At 47.1% G+C, this 15,528-nt stretch overlaps 1 protein-coding gene across 2 annotated transcripts in view; it reads right to left on the reverse strand.

Annotated features, from left to right (window-relative positions):
* CDC42BPB (CDC42 binding protein kinase beta) overlaps positions 1-15,528 on the reverse strand; it is an 867,880-nt gene that overhangs the window by 134,375 nt on the left and 717,977 nt on the right. For both annotated transcript variants that reach the window (XM_069638111.1, XM_069638110.1), the window contains one exon: positions 5,568-5,649. In XM_069638111.1, coding sequence (XP_069494212.1) covers positions 5,568-5,649 — 82 coding nt within the window. The remainder of the gene's footprint in view (positions 1-5,567; positions 5,650-15,528) is intronic.

Consider the following 15,528-nt stretch of genomic DNA (forward strand, 5'->3'; position numbering starts at 1 on the left):
TCTGAATCTTGGTACACCATAGTTTGTCCTTGTGACAGGTATTTGGTGCTATGATGGGCGATTCTATTTCTTTAAGAATTGTGAACAATTCTTTAGTCCTAGAATTGGCTTGCGTGATGCGCAGATTGAAAGAGGATTGTTTGGCGAGTAGGATTTCTTTCTTGTAGAGGGAAGCTATTTTGCTAAGATTGGTTTTATTAGTCTAGGAAGGGTCTTGTCTCCAGATTTGTTCGCTTTTGCGTTTTTCTAGTCTAATTGCTTTCAAGTGAGGGGAGAACCAGGTTTTCACATGTTTTTTAGGTTTGCTCTTTCTATTTTTCAGTGGTGCGATGGCGTCGAATGATAACATTATTTTGTTATACTCCTCTACCATGGTGAAGGAGTCAGTATTGGCGGGGAGGGAATTTAAGGTGGGAAGAATCAATGGGGTAAGTTTTTCAGCTATAATGTTTCTTTTGTTTCTAGTGGGGATAGCTGGGGCTATGTTAGTGGCGGGTAGTGGGGGCGTAGCCTCTAGAGAGAAAGAGATTAGGTGGTGGTCAGACCAGAGTTGGGGATTGATGGACGGAATGGAGGTCTGGCAGTTGTACTCTGCTACCCAGTCAAGGGTTCTAGCTTTGGTGTGGGTGGCACCCATCACTTTTTGGGTGAAGCCCAATTCCTCGCAGGAGTCATTGATGTGCATGGCGTTGGCGTCAGATGGGTCATTGAGGCCTAAATTAAGATCTCCTAGGAGGAGACTGTGTGAGGCGTTTTTGAGATTATCGGATAAAATATTAGTTAGGTCTTCTTCGAAAGAGCCTAGGGGTGCAGGAGGTCTGAATATGAGGTGGATAGAGAAGGTCTGGGTGTCCGAAATAGGTAACGTGGCCGCGAGAGATTCGCAAGAGTCTAAGTTTTGGGGTGTGGAGAGTCTCAAGGACAGATTGGTCTTGGAAATTATGGCAAGGCCTCCACCTCGGGACTTAGTGTGATCTATTCTAAGGAGAGTGTAGTCCTCAGGGATGGCTAGCATAATTGCGGGCCTGCTGCTGAATGGAGCCAGGATTCAGTGATAGCAAGGAAGTCCATTTTTTCTGCCTGGCGCAGGTCAGCAATATCTGTTGCCTGGGCTACCATGGAACAGGCATTTATAAGAGCTCCTCTTATGCTAGTCTGGGTAGGTACCTTGGATGGTGACTGGGAATCGTGGCAGTGTTTAGGGTGGATATTGAAATCTCGAGTAAGCCGGCTATTGAGCTGGAGTGGGTGTTTGGTCTTGATGGGTTTGTGGAGGGAAATGTTGGTATTATACTGTGGGATGCTGGAAGTATTATTTATGAGAGGGTGTAGGTATTAGCTAGAGGTTCATAGATTTTAGGGAGTCTGGCAGTTTTAGGTTTCTCTGACAGAGAATGCATGGTCTGGTGTCCAAATTATTCTGGCTTGGAGATTTGCTATTATGGGTCACCGGATAGGGTGTAATAGCTGCTAATGGCGAGGCAGGAATCATGATGGGATGTAAGGTGCTGATAAGGTTTAGAATAGTCCTCAGCATGACAGTATAGGTCATTGGCAAGTGCATAGTTTATTAGTATGATGACTAAGTGGGGTCGGAAGTAGCTCTAAGGCCGGGATGGAGTGCAGGCTGCTTGGGACTCAGGGAGGCACTGTTGTCAGTGGGTAGCCTAGGTTGGCAGTGTGTCTAGGAGCTATATAGCAGATATATCAAAGATTGCATGGAGAGGCAGATACGATGGTGCCAGTCTGGTAGAATGCAGTTACAGACTAAGTGACATTGGTCAGATACAATGCAATAGGCAGATAAGGTGCAAGTTCAAGGCAGGTGGCACTAGGCAGATAAAATGGAAAATCAACTAGGTGGCAATGGGCAGATAAAATGCTAAATCAACTAGTTGGCAATAGGCAGATAAAATGCAAGTTTAAGGCATGTGGCACTAGGCAGATAAAATGCAAAATTAACTAAGTGGCAATATAAGATGCAAGATCAACTAGGTGGCAATAGGCAGATCAAATGCAAAATCAACTAGGTGGCAATAGGCAGATAAGATGCAAGTTCAAGGCAGGTGGCACTAGGCAGATAAAATGCAGAGTCAACAAGGTGGCAATAGGCAGATAAAATGCAAGATCAAGGCGCTAGGCAGATAAAATGCCGGAATCAGTATGATGTAGTAGAGACATTACTGTGCAATAGAGGTGCAAGAGGACGCTGGCTTGAGTCTCATGGTACGGTCAGGGGTACGGTGCATAGTACTATAGTACCTGTTATGTTATGGCTGCTTTTGAGTCTCACCGGAAATGCCTTGGAGGACCAAGGGTCCGGGCCAGGCTGACAATCATAAGGGCTGGAGAAAGTACAAATGCGGGGTCGAGGAGGCAAGGCTAAGGGACCTGAAGCATCAGGCAGCACAGCCAGCTCGGTCAGCTGCCTTATTTCTCTGCCTTCTTCCGTGGGCCGGCGCTCACCTGTGCAAGAGCGCCCATCTTGGAGAGGGGTGCACCTCGTGTGGTGCGATGACGAGTGAGCACACGTAGCACGCAGCTTCAGAGATCTGCAAAGGTAGATGGTCTTATACTTGTAGGCGGCAGATGATGAAAACGAGTGAATAGGTGGCGGGATGCTGTGCAAACCTAAAAGGGCCTGGGGCTACTCAAGAATATGCCCAGAGGCTTACCTTACAACCCAACAGGGTGACGAATGGGAGGGTGCTGCTCCTGCAGCACGAGATTGCTCAGCCAGAACTCCTGCTCTGCTGGGAATGGACTGGGGCTTAAGAATGAAGCAAAGAGGGGTTGGCCACACTGCGGATCATGCATGTAACTGGCCTTCGTAGATGGCCACCGGCGTATCCGCCTGACTGCAGATGTTTGAAAACAAATATTGTGTGAATATGAGGCTCAGCCTCATTATGGTGCCGCGAAGCGCCCGGCATGCAGGGGTCAGGCAAGGTAGTTGGACAGGGTCAGGCAGGCCCTATGAAGTGAATGGGATGCTGCAATCAGCTGCTAGCCAGAGTATAGTGCTGCTGTAAGGGTGGCGGACGCAGTATTTAATGACTGCTCAGGTTATCCTTACTGTGGAAAGGGAGACGTAGGTAGCAGAACAGTGCTCGATCTGCGTTGGCGTTGCTGCTCCGCTCGAAGCACATCACGTGCTTATTGTAGCTTCTGGGATGGGGAAGGGCTCCTGCCCTCTTCCCTTGGCGTGGGTGGCAAAGTGGGCGACTGAAAAGGGGTCTGAACCCGACGAAGGGAGATCCAGGGGTAGAAAGTCATCACCTTAACCACTGTATGAAAGGAACTGTTTAATTGAGTGTCGAGTACGACTGTGATGGGGTCTGCGCCCAGAAGAGGGGGATCAAGGGGTGAAGCCTTCACCCAAAGCCATACGAGGAACAGCACTTTTGTGTTTGTTTCTTGAAACTATCAGGCCCTTGGAAGCAAGAGACTTTTTATTGAAAAGAGACTAACCTTCGAAGAACCTGATAGCTGGAGCAGAACTGTCGGCTCCTGCCGGGAAAGCTCGAGTGTGTGCTGTGCTCAGGAGACCCACTTTGTCCAGTTCTGAAATAGTGCGGAAGGGAGACCCCTGGCAATCACATTCTGAGTTATTATTTGTGAACACTTTTCTTTATTGAAAGCCCTATCCCACACTCTTTCTATAATTAGTTGTAAGGATTTGGCAAGTTTTTTTTTTTAGTATAGGCCTTTTTACTTTGACAAGATGCCACAAGGACAGCCTTATTTTTCATTTGATGGTCCACGTTTGCTCCTATCGTAGATTTAGGTTAGGCGTCGTTTTTCCACCCTACATTTACAGTTTAAAAACACCCTTGCACAGTGATCACTTGTGTCTGTCTTTACTGTTGCCACCATGAGTTCCTTACAAGCCGCTTTGCAAAAATCTGGTAGCCATGTCATCACTAACAACTTGAAAATCAGATGCAGGTGAAACATTCCTTTTGGCTCTTAAAAACTGTGCATACAGGATATTATTGATGGCACTGGGGGTGACGGGATTCAGCATGAAGGACAGATTTGCCTGCAGTAAGCATGCGGTACATTAGCATTTGGACCATATTTTTAAGATCCAGAAACCGAAAGCTCTCTGTACTAGGGGACATGATACACATTTTATTTAACCTGTTTACGTCTGAATGTGTGACTTTCATAAAGTGTATTTTTTCAGTATACAAATGTGTGACCTTCTTTGCCAGGGCTTCCTCCATCCTGACGTTAAAGCATGATGGCTGTGCCACTGTGACTACCTTTACAGAGGTTTGGCTTCCGTTTTGGCTGGATTTGTCGTCGCCCCATTTTCTTAGATGGGCTGAGTAAACACTGAGCTTCCAATGCTTGGAATACTTTCAACAAGACCTCCTCTATAAGCTTTCTCATAGGTTTCAAGCAGGGGGCAAACTCCGCCCCCGCCCCCAACTAGTTACAGCTTTAAGGGTGTCCCAAGGGAAGTGTATTTAGTAGAGCTAAACTCCAGAAATGCCAGTATTAACATTTTGAGTTTATGGTAGCCATCATGGTATTTTTGGGGTAAAACGCTGAACTGGTCCCAAACTCCATTGTTCACTGCCACCAGTTCGCCCTGCACACAGCACAAAAGCATACAAAATGCTGCCAAACAAAAGAAAAAAGAGACTCAGTGTTGCTTTAACACTACTAAAGGTGGTGTACTGCAAAACAGAAACACAGGAAAATATGTATGGGAGAAAACCTCATGCACTGACCACTGTACCCAAAATCAATAAGTGGGACAGGCGAGTGAAGCTGGATGCCAGCAGATGGACAGGTACGGTGGGGGTCCAATTAAAATCGAGGACACCTATGCCTCTACGATCAGCCAAGGAAAGTTTAAGGGTGGCCTGTTTGCTGAGGTTTGGGAAGCTACCCCCTCTATCCAGAACCATAGGGCTAGGATATTCCTTCTACCACTTCCCTGTGTTTTTTACTTTTCCTTGCCTATTTGGATACGGGTTGCACCTGTTGTGAACATTAATTGCTCTTGTGGCCGTTTTCAATTGCTCCAAGAATCCGTAACCCCATTTTGTGTCCAAAGTCCTTTTGCGGTTTTGAAACTACACTTTCTCCAGCAATTCTCAACACTCTGTAAAAAGTTACATGTTTACATCTTCCAAGAGGAAAGGAACAAACGCATCACCACAAGTCTTGCCACTAACACTCCCAGTTTTAAGAAAAATCTAGTGAGTGGCCCTATGAATTGAAACAGAACCTGCCTGACTTCCCACTCACTGACTTTTACAATACTTATTTTTTTAAATCAACAAAAAAGCATGTAGCACTCTGTTTAAATCCGGGTTTGGTTCCTGATTAAGGCTATTTGATCAAGTCCATGACAGCTTTTGAAAAAATGCATCGCCGAGGCCACGATGGAAGCCTGGGAGGGAATATTCAGGCATGTGGAGGTCTGATGTTCTATCAAAGACAAGCATTCTGATTAGCTCTGGACTGCAACTTAAAGGTCGAAGCTCAGCAACGTTATCGGAAAAGTCAGGTACTAAATTGATATGTACATGAATCTACAGTGCAGTTACCTTAAATATACAAGGAATGTCTTTTCGAGTAGCGTGTATTACGTCGGATGCTAGCACGGAGCTCACAGAAAAGTCTTCATCCCTGTCAGATGGATAAATAACACATTTTAACATGATTACCATCACTCAAAATAAATATTCATATTGATATATAATAAAATGTTACCAACCTGTGTTAACGATCTTCCCGTGTTACTTTCTTTCTTTGATTATGGTGGGCTTTCAGAATCCATTCGACATGTGGGTAAGATCCCGACACCCTATAGTTTAGTAGTACTCCTGACATCGTAAGGAGTCAAACTTAAAGGGGAGTCTCATCTGTCAGGACCAAAGTTCTAAATTTTAATTCTGGCGAAAGGCTCCAAACCTTTTTGCATTTTCCAAATGATTTTACCAATGCTTTTTCCTCCAGAAGACTTCATCTCATGGTTTGAGTAACCCAACAGCACACAGAGTAGGTGCTTGGCTCGATTGGTCTGTGGCCGAGATGTACCTTTGTTCGTTGTCTAGCTAAACCGTATTCTCTTTTAAGTGAAAGGAAACTGAAAAAAACACTTATGGTCCTGCCCATATATGGTCATCAGGCATGCCCAGGGAGAAGCACAAGCACAGAAGCTGGCTACCGGCAGCTCGGGGTGGCATTTAATCGCAAGTTTTGGATTCAGGGCTAGAATCCATCTGAGTGCCTGCTCAGCAAAGGTTTGAGTGTGGTGAACACCAGTGATTGGGCGGCAGACCAATGTTTGGAGGGATGCCTGTTAGGACAGTTTTTCTGAAGTCCAACTAAGGGCTTTGTAAAACCATACAACTGAGACAGTACAAGACTCCACTCTTAGTATAAAGCTGTACCACCCTAGCATTTAGTATGGTAGGCAGAGCAGCCAGGCTTACTTTATGAGGGAGAGAGGGCTGTGGAAGGTACAACGAATGTGCAGTATACCAAGGGTTCAACAGAAACACTTATAACAGAAGTATAGAAGTATTACAAAAAATAAAGGTTCATTATAAATACAATTAGGCCAAGTTAAGTCTTGGCGGTAAGTACTTTGTCATAGAGTCATAAAAACACAACACAATGCTTTAAAGTGCACAGAATAAAGCATAGACCCTGTTCAGAAAACTAACAGTATTTCTAGGGAAGTCAGACCTTATCAAACACATTTAGTATAGGACACACCCATTCATGGGGAGTAAAACCATCAGTTACTTTTAGATTACTTTACATTAAGTCAAGTGTAGTAGACCTCGTCAGTCATGCAGTGACACTCAGCTAATGAATCGCTTAGTAAACCAACCCTCTTACCAGGATAGAAAGCTATACAGTTAAACCAGTGTTCTGCACTTACCAAACTTTTACGAATACAGAAATATATGATACCAATTTGCCAATCAGATCAATGCGAATGATACATGTCATTGATGAGTTTTCAAAAAGTTAATTTTAATTGACATAACCACAGTCCAGCCGACACGTTGTGCGACCACTGGTATTCTCAAGGCAACAATTATTTGTATGAAAGCGCCAATGTTTATGCATCTATCATGCCTTATGATTAGCATAAATGCTCAATCTAGTGCTCATTTAGCTGTAGCCCCTATAGTGTTCTGGTTACATTCAGATAGTTCTAGGTGAGAGTTCCCCACAGAAAGCCGGCGGTGGGAGTGAGCAGATGCACATGTAGAACTTGTGATCACACCGTCCTGCAGGGAGAAAATACCCACCAGTCACCTTCGCAATGATCTGATTGGCAAATTGTTATCATACATTTTTGTATTCAGAAATGTTTGGAAAGCGCAGAACACTGGCTTAGCTTTCTACTTTCTATTGGGTCTAGGGTAGGACCGAACATCATCATTCCTGCAGCACACCTCAACAATATCTTTTTCATATATATAATATTTTGAGCCTAAGCGCACTCACAAGCGCTTACCCTAACATTTTGTAATTTCTGTTAACAGGATACTTTTCTGGATAGTGGAACACAAATTCATGCCACAGTATAAACCTATAACTACCTTCAGGATACCTCACAGTTATACCAGGTGAGTAAGACCTTATGGTGTAATATACCATTACAGTTGCTTTTCAGATCAGTGGAACACAGACTAAGGTAAGCAATAACTTTCTACACTAATTTAGGATTGCACCCAGCAGACCAAGGTCAGCTACACCTACAGGACACTTTTTAAGGTAAGCAATAACTCTTTACACTTATTAAGAATGGCACACAGCTATTCAAGCCAGACGTATTCTAGACAGGCTAACAGCAGGTCAGGGGAAGTAAGACCCAGTTGGTATAATTTTACATTTATATCCTAAAAGAAATAGTAAAGTGAAACCAACAACACTACTTTTGGGAAGAGGCACAGACAATTCACAGGTGACTAAAAGAATCTTATATATACTTTTCAGAATGGCAAAACACATTCAAGGTAAGAACTTTTGTAACTGCTCACTCTCAGAGGGGCAGTTACCAACCAACTCTTTCCCAAGTAAGTAACTTTTAAACACGTGTTATGCTTCAAGGCAGAATCCTTCTGTTATCCAGTCCGTCCCTATTCTATTGCATGAGTTCTCTCAGAGGCAGAAGAGGGACCCTAGTGGTGTAGGAGCCAGCTGTAGGCAGGATGAGATAGGGCTCAGTTGCAGAAAAAGTCTGTGGAAGACTGTTCAAACAAATAAGTAGTTCACTTTAGAGTTAGTTACGGTCCAGGGACTTCAGAGAAGACACCATAGAAGGATTCCAGCAGTGGGCCTCAGTGAACTGGATGAGAGACCTCCAAATCAGAGAAAACACCCCAAAAGCTTTAAAGAAATCATTCAGCCTTAAGGTAAGTAAATACCCCAGCCAACATAGTACCTCAGTACAGAAGAAGAGTTGCAGCAGGACATGAACCCAGTCGATGGATTCCTTTGTCATGTGGACGGACTCTAAGGGATTTCGCAGCAGGGATCTATGGAGAAGGCTCCAAGTAAGTGTTACTTCGTGGCTGGATGTCGCTCTGTGGATATGGCACCCTTTTCAGGAGCCAGGAGAAGGCTGAATATCGCTGGTCTGATTCTCATCTCTAATCTGGTCCACCACTCTGTGAGGGGACTTCAAGGAGTCAAATCGTGTCGCTGGAGGTCCAGCAGGAAGCCACCAAAGGTTCAGCTCGAAGCAGAAGGTTGTGCACCGTCCGATGGCTCGAGGTCCCAGGGTATCGGTGCAGCGCGGCCAGGTCGCAGCATGACGTGGGATGCTCAAAATGCAGTTCTTCTTGAGTATAGTGGATCTCACCAGGCTCTGGGTCGGGGGCGTCATTTTCGGAGTCCCCAGGTCGATTGGAAGGAAGTGTAACAGCAGGCTCCGGTTACACAGCAGGCTCTGCGGTCGCTGGAAATCATCTCATCCAGGTTTTCTTCATCTTCCTCTTCGGATTCGGGTCCAGTGGTCTACTACCTCTTCAGCTTCCAGGATCAGACTTGTATGCAGGAACCCAGCTTATCAAACAGGCGTGCAACATTCAAACCTGGGGGGTTGGCAGTCCTTTCAGGAAAGCCAGCTGCCTAGTTGGAACTGGATTCTCACGGGCAGGCTAGAAGTCAAGGAGGGCAGAGTTTCTGACTCTATCCTCGCTTCCTGCCTTCACAGACACTCTAGTGCCTGGACGGGCTTGACCTATGGCTCCCGCCGAAGATAACATTTACAAAAACGACTTTCCCACCCTGGAGGGCAGGCGAAGAATCGAGAAGGGACAAGAAGCTCTAAAATGACAAAAAAAGAAGAAAAGGGCCATTTTGCTAAAATTTGCCCCCTTGGGTGCCTTTACCACAACTGTGGAAACAGCATGCGTTAAGGGTGCACCGAATTTGTAAAAGGTTTCACTGCCACCAATTAAAGGTAAGTTTGTCCCTGTAACTGAATTGTTACAGTGCTAATGAGAAAGGGGATACATTACATCTCCCCAGCACTCCACATAAGGTGGGATGTGCTGGTTTTCACCTAACACAATCCTTTCTACCCTTGGGATCTGCAGTTCTCAAAAGGTCAGCCAGGGAAAGAAAAAGGGGAGTCCCAAGGGCAACCCTGTAACAATAAAAAGGTATATAGCAAATGTTGCCAAAGAGGATCAAATTGAAAGGACACTATGTTAAAATCTTACCTAACAATGCCCTCTCCTGAATGGAAGCTGAGCTTGCACTCTATTACCAATGATTTCATTTAAGCTGAGAGTCTGGACACTTCCCTTGTATAACACTAGGTGAAGTATCTAAGCACGGGAATTCAACGTCAACACAAAAACAACCAATATGGAAACCTGCCACTAAATATTTGCAAGACGAGTCTTGGCAGAGAAGCAGTCAGTGTATGAAAATGTAAGCCTTCAAGAGACCAGAGAACACTGACATAATCGCAACGACACAGACTGATGCAAGCCGCAAAGATCAACCAGCTCCCAGAAGAAGCCTTCCACCTCAACCCGTCACAGACCTGGCATGGAGAAGTGGGAGCACTGGGAGACCTTAGCACCTTCCACCTCAAGCCTGCAAAGACTGGGCATGGAGAAGTGGGATCACTGGGAGCCCTGAGCACCTTCCACCTCAAGCCTGCAAAGACCGGGCATGGACAAGTGGGAGCACTCGGCGTCTTGAGCACCTTCCACCTCAATTCTGCATTGATACGACATGGAGAAGTGGGAGCACTGGAAGCCCTGAGCAACTTCCACCTCAATCCTGCATCGATATGACATGGAGAAGTGGGAGCACTGGAAGCCCTGAGCAACTTCCACCTCAATCCTGCATCGATATGACATGGAGACGTGGGAGCACTGGAAGACCTGAGCACATTCCACCTCAAGCCTGCAAAGATCTGATATGGAGAAGCGGGAGCACTGGAAGCCCTAAGCACCTTCCACCTCAAGCCTGCAAAGATCTGATATGGAGAAGCGGGAGCACTGGAAGCCCTGAGCACCTTTCACCTCAAGCCTGCATACATCTGACATGGAGAAGTGGGAGCACTGGAAGCCCTGAGCACCTTCCAACTCAAGCCTGCATCGATATGACATGGAGAAGTGGGATCACTGGAAGCCCTGAGCACCTTCCAGCTCAAGCCTGCCTACATCGGACATGTAGAAGTAGGAGCACTGGAAGCCCTGAGCACCTTCCACCTCAATCCTGCATAGATCCGGCATGGAGAAGTGGGAGCACTGGAAGCCCTGAGCACCTTCCACCTCAAGCCTGCCTACATCTGACATGGAGAAGTGGGAGCACTGGAAGCCCTGAGCACCTTCCACCTCAAGCCTGTGTAGATCCAGCATGGAGAAGTGGGAGCAGTGGAAGACCTGAGCACCTTCCACCTCAAGCCTGCATACATCTGACATGGAGAAGTGGGAGCCCTGGGCACCTTCCACCTCAAGCCTGCATACATCTGATATGGAGAAGTGGGAGCCCTGGGCACCTTCCACCTCAAGCCTGCATAGATCCGACATGGAGAAGTGGGAGCACTGGGAGCCCTGAGCACCTTCCACCTCAAGCCTGCATACATCTGACATGGAGAAGTGGGAGCCCTGGGCACCTTCCACCTCAAGCCTGCATACATCTGACATGGAGAAGTGGGAGCCCTGGGCACCTTCCACCTCAAGCCTGCATAGATCCGACATGGAGAAGTGGGAGCACTGGGAGCCCTGAGCACCTTCCACCTCAAGCATGCATAGATCCGACATGGAGAAGTGGGAGCACTGGGAGCCCTGAGCACCTTCCACCTCAAGCCTGCATACATCTGACATGGAGAAGTGGGAGCAGTGGAAGCCCTGAGCACCTTCCACCTCAAGCCTGCATACATCTGACATGGAGAAGTGGGAGCAGTGGAAGCCCTGAGCACCTTCCACCTCAATCCTGCATCGATATGACATGGAGAAGTGGGAGCAGTGGAAGTCCTGAGCACCTTCCACCTCAATCCTGCATACATCTGACATGGAGAAGTGGGATCACTGGGAGTCCTGAGCACTTTCCACCTCAAGCTTGCAAAGATCGGGCATGGAGAAGTGGGAGCACTGGAAGCCCTGAGCACCTTCCACCTGAAGCCTGCACAGATCTGACATGGAGAAGTGGGAGCACTGGAAGCCCTGAGCACCTTCCAGCTCAAGCCTGCATACATCTGAATGGAGAAGTGAGAGCCCTGATCACCTTCCACCTCAATCCTGCATCGATATGACATGTAAAGTGGGAGCAGTGGAAGCCCTGAGCACCTTCCAGCTCAAGCCTGCATACATCTGAATGGAGAAGTGAGAGCCCTGAGCACCTTCCACCTCAATCCTGCATCGATATGACACGGAGAAGTGGGAGCACTGGAAGCCCTGAGCACCTTCCAGCTCAATCCTGCATCGATATGACATGGAAAAGTGGGAGCACTGGGAGCCCTGAGCACATTCCACTTGAAGCCTGCACAGATCTGACATGGAGAAGTGGGAGCAATGGAAGCCCTGAGCACCTTCCACCTGAAGCCTGCACAGATCTGACATGGAGACGTGGGAGCACTGGAAGCCCTGAGCACCTTCCACCTGAAGCCTGCACAGATCTGACATGGAGAAGTGGGAGCAGTGGAAGCCCTGAGCACCTTCCACCTCAATCCTGCATCGATATGACATGGAGAAGTGGGAGCAGTGGAAGTCCTGAGCACCTTCCACCTCAATCCTGCATACATCTGACATGGAGAAGTGGGATCACTGGGAGTCCTGAGCACTTTCCACCTCAAGCTTGCAAAGATCGGGCATGGAGAAGTGGGAGCACTGGAAGCCCTGAGCACCTTCCACCTGAAGCCTGCACAGATCTGACATGGAGAAGTGGGAGCACTGGAAGCCCTGAGCACCTTCCAGCTCAAGCCTGCATACATCTGAATGGAGAAGTGAGAGCCCTGATCACCTTCCACCTCAATCCTGCATCGATATGACATGGAGAAGTGGGAGCAGTGGAAGCCCTGAGCACCTTCCAGCTCAAGCCTGCATACATCTGAATGGAGAAGTGAGAGCCCTGAGCACCTTCCACCTCAATCCTGCATCGATATGACATGGAGAAGTGGGAGCACTGGAAGCCCTGAGCACCTTCCAGCTCAATCCTGCATCGATATGACATGGAAAAGTGGGAGCACTGGGAGCCCTGAGCACATTCCACCTGAAGCCTGCACAGATCTGACATGGAGAAGTGGGAGCAATGGAAGCCCTGAGCACCTTCCACCTGAAGCCTGCACAGATCTGACATGGAGAAGTGGGAGCAGTGGAAGCCCTGAGCACCTTCCACCTGAAGCCTGCACAGATCTGACATGGAGAAGTGGGAGCAGTGGAAGCCCTGAGCACCTTCCACCTGAAGCCTGCACAGATCTGACATGGAGAAGTGGGAGCACTGGAAGCCCTGAGCACCTTCCACCTCAATCCTGCATCGATATGACATGGAAAAGTGGGAGCAGTGGAAGCCCTGAGCACCTTCCACCTCAATCCTGCATAGATCTGCCCATAAGGAGCTGTGTGCTGCAACAGTAAAATACATATGTCTTAAAAGAGATATGGAGGAAAGTAGACTTCATAGGACAGTAAAACACAAAGGAAAGAGTCCAAAAGACCGAGCTCATAAGAATGAATGAGTGGAATAAGGCGCCACTCATTCACAATTAAAGAAAAAGATCCATACGTCCAGATAAAAAGTGCTGGGGGTCTCACTAGAAGAGGGGGTGAAGCATAAAAATTATAAATCTACCTAACAGGTGTTACTCATCGTCAGCACGCTCACAGGCACCATTTTGGGAGCCGTGAGAGATGAGTCATTTGCGCCAAAAATCAGTAGTTCACTATGAAATTCCAAGTCGATTGATGAAGGATTCCGTTCTCCAATGCTCCAGGAGAACAAGAAAAAGGTCAAGAAATCCAGCAAAAAGTTCTGGGGGTCTCACTAGGAGAGGGGATGGAGCTTAGGGAGTAGACTGGTGGCAGCTGGCCTGGGATGCATGGCAGTGCTAAGGGCTAACCATTCTGCTTCTGATTACTGGGCGGACTTTAGATAGCTTGTATGATTAGTGTACAGAAGGGCAAGGCTGCCATTTCTTTGCTGCTTTTTGATGGATTTTCAAAGAAGCAGGTTTACTTTAAAGGCAAACTTCAATTTTTGGGGATTCTGTAGTCTAGTTTTATAGGGCTCCCACTCTTTCTTTTTTCCGCCATTATTTTTGGGTTTTCTAATTTATTTTGGTTGTCAAGGGACTTCAGCAGAATACCCAATAGCATATACCTGAAGTAAGGTAAAACGGGATGCCATTACAACCCGTTTTACCTTACTTAAGGTATATGGTATTGGGTGACCCATAAGACGCCCAGTTCCAGGGTTATCTTTCAGGTCCCAATGTTTTCCCCTAAGTTGAATTTATCACCCTACATTCATCTTAAGGACTAGGCTTGTGGCATACTAATATTTACTTTTAAGTTCAAGTCATTGCATAAAGCTAGGAGTATTACACTTGTTTTTTCTAATTAGAAAACGGAGCGTCGACGGAGGCATTTTCCTGTCACACTAGCCCTACTCTGATTGTACCAGGACCCAGGATTCTTCACGCATCAATGTTTTCATCTTTTATTCCCAGCATTGGTTGGCAACAACTTCGCAAGGGAGAAGATCGTCTATGCCATTCGACATGAAAGTGCTTATTTCAGTGCCTAGTGCTTGTCCATCGAGGGGAAGTAACATCAAGCAATTCCACACGAGCCCCCGCCCCCCCATCAAGGAGTACCGTTCGGAGAATGGCGGGGGCACACATTATACATTAAATGGCTAGGCAATGCCAGTGGCGTAACACAAAAAGGGGGGCCCCCTGCGAGCCATGCTGAGGGCCCCCCTCTGCCCCCCCCAACTCGGCAACAAATCACAGGTCATGCCACCCTCTGGGCCGGGCCTAGATTTTCACGCTTGCGCAATATATACGAATGTGCTGCTGAAGGAGTAAGCTGCACACTGCACTAGGAGAAAGATATAAATTTGTATTTTAATGCAAAACACAGCACACTTTCTGCGAAAAATTGGCTATAAAGCCACAGTGTTAGCAATTGTTTTGTAGGGTAACACCAATCCAATACATGTAAGTCACCAACAGTGCACAGGAACATTAATGCTTTGCTATTAAAAATGCCATGCCACAATGAAAACATGTCCAACTGGCTGCACAATGTAGACCAGTGTAGACACGTAATAACATTACAATAAAGCATGCCAGGCCACATTTAGACATACCTAGACTGGTTGCACCAAAATGCCAGTCAAAGCAATAACACTCATCAAGAAGAGAGCACACATTAAAGCCTGCGTCTCCGCGGCCTCTACCAACACGGCTGAACTCTTTAAAATCTGCAAGGAACTGGTCAATCCTGTTGTGGTCTCTACCTCTCCTGTTCCCTCCAAGGCCCTCTGTACGGCTCTGGCCTCTCACTTCTTCGCTAAATCTCAGGACATCCTGTCCTCTATCTCCTCTTCCTCTGTCGGCCCCTTTTGGCCATCTCTATCTCTCCCCCTCCTTTTTCCTCTTTCTCTCTGACAACACCTGACAAGGTTTCTAAACAAGTCAGATCTATGAAAGTGTCGTCCAAACAGGTGCTCCTCAGCTCCTCCAGAACCATCAAGGACCATATTGACACCCTAGCTCCAGCCTTGGACGATTTTTGTAATCGCTCTTTAGCCACTGGAACGTTCCCCTCTCCCCTTAAGCACTCCCTTGTGCACCCACTCCTCAAGAAGCCGTCTGCTGATCCAACCTGCCCGGCAAACTATTGCCCAATCTCCATTACTGCTTTCTTGGGCAAACTCTTGGAAAAGCTTGCCATCTCCCAGCTTACTCTCCACACTGAATCTGTTGGTTGCCTCCATGACCATCAGTCTGGCTTCAGAGCTGCTAGAGGCATGGAAACTGCTCTCCTGAACACCCATGAAGACCTGCTCTCTAAC

The sequence above is a fragment of the Ambystoma mexicanum genome, chromosome 14 (genome assembly GCF_040938575.1).
Source record: "Ambystoma mexicanum isolate Mex_15411 chromosome 14, UKY_AmexF1_1, whole genome shotgun sequence".
In the NCBI taxonomy this organism is placed as follows: Eukaryota; Metazoa; Chordata; class Amphibia; order Caudata; family Ambystomatidae; genus Ambystoma; species Ambystoma mexicanum.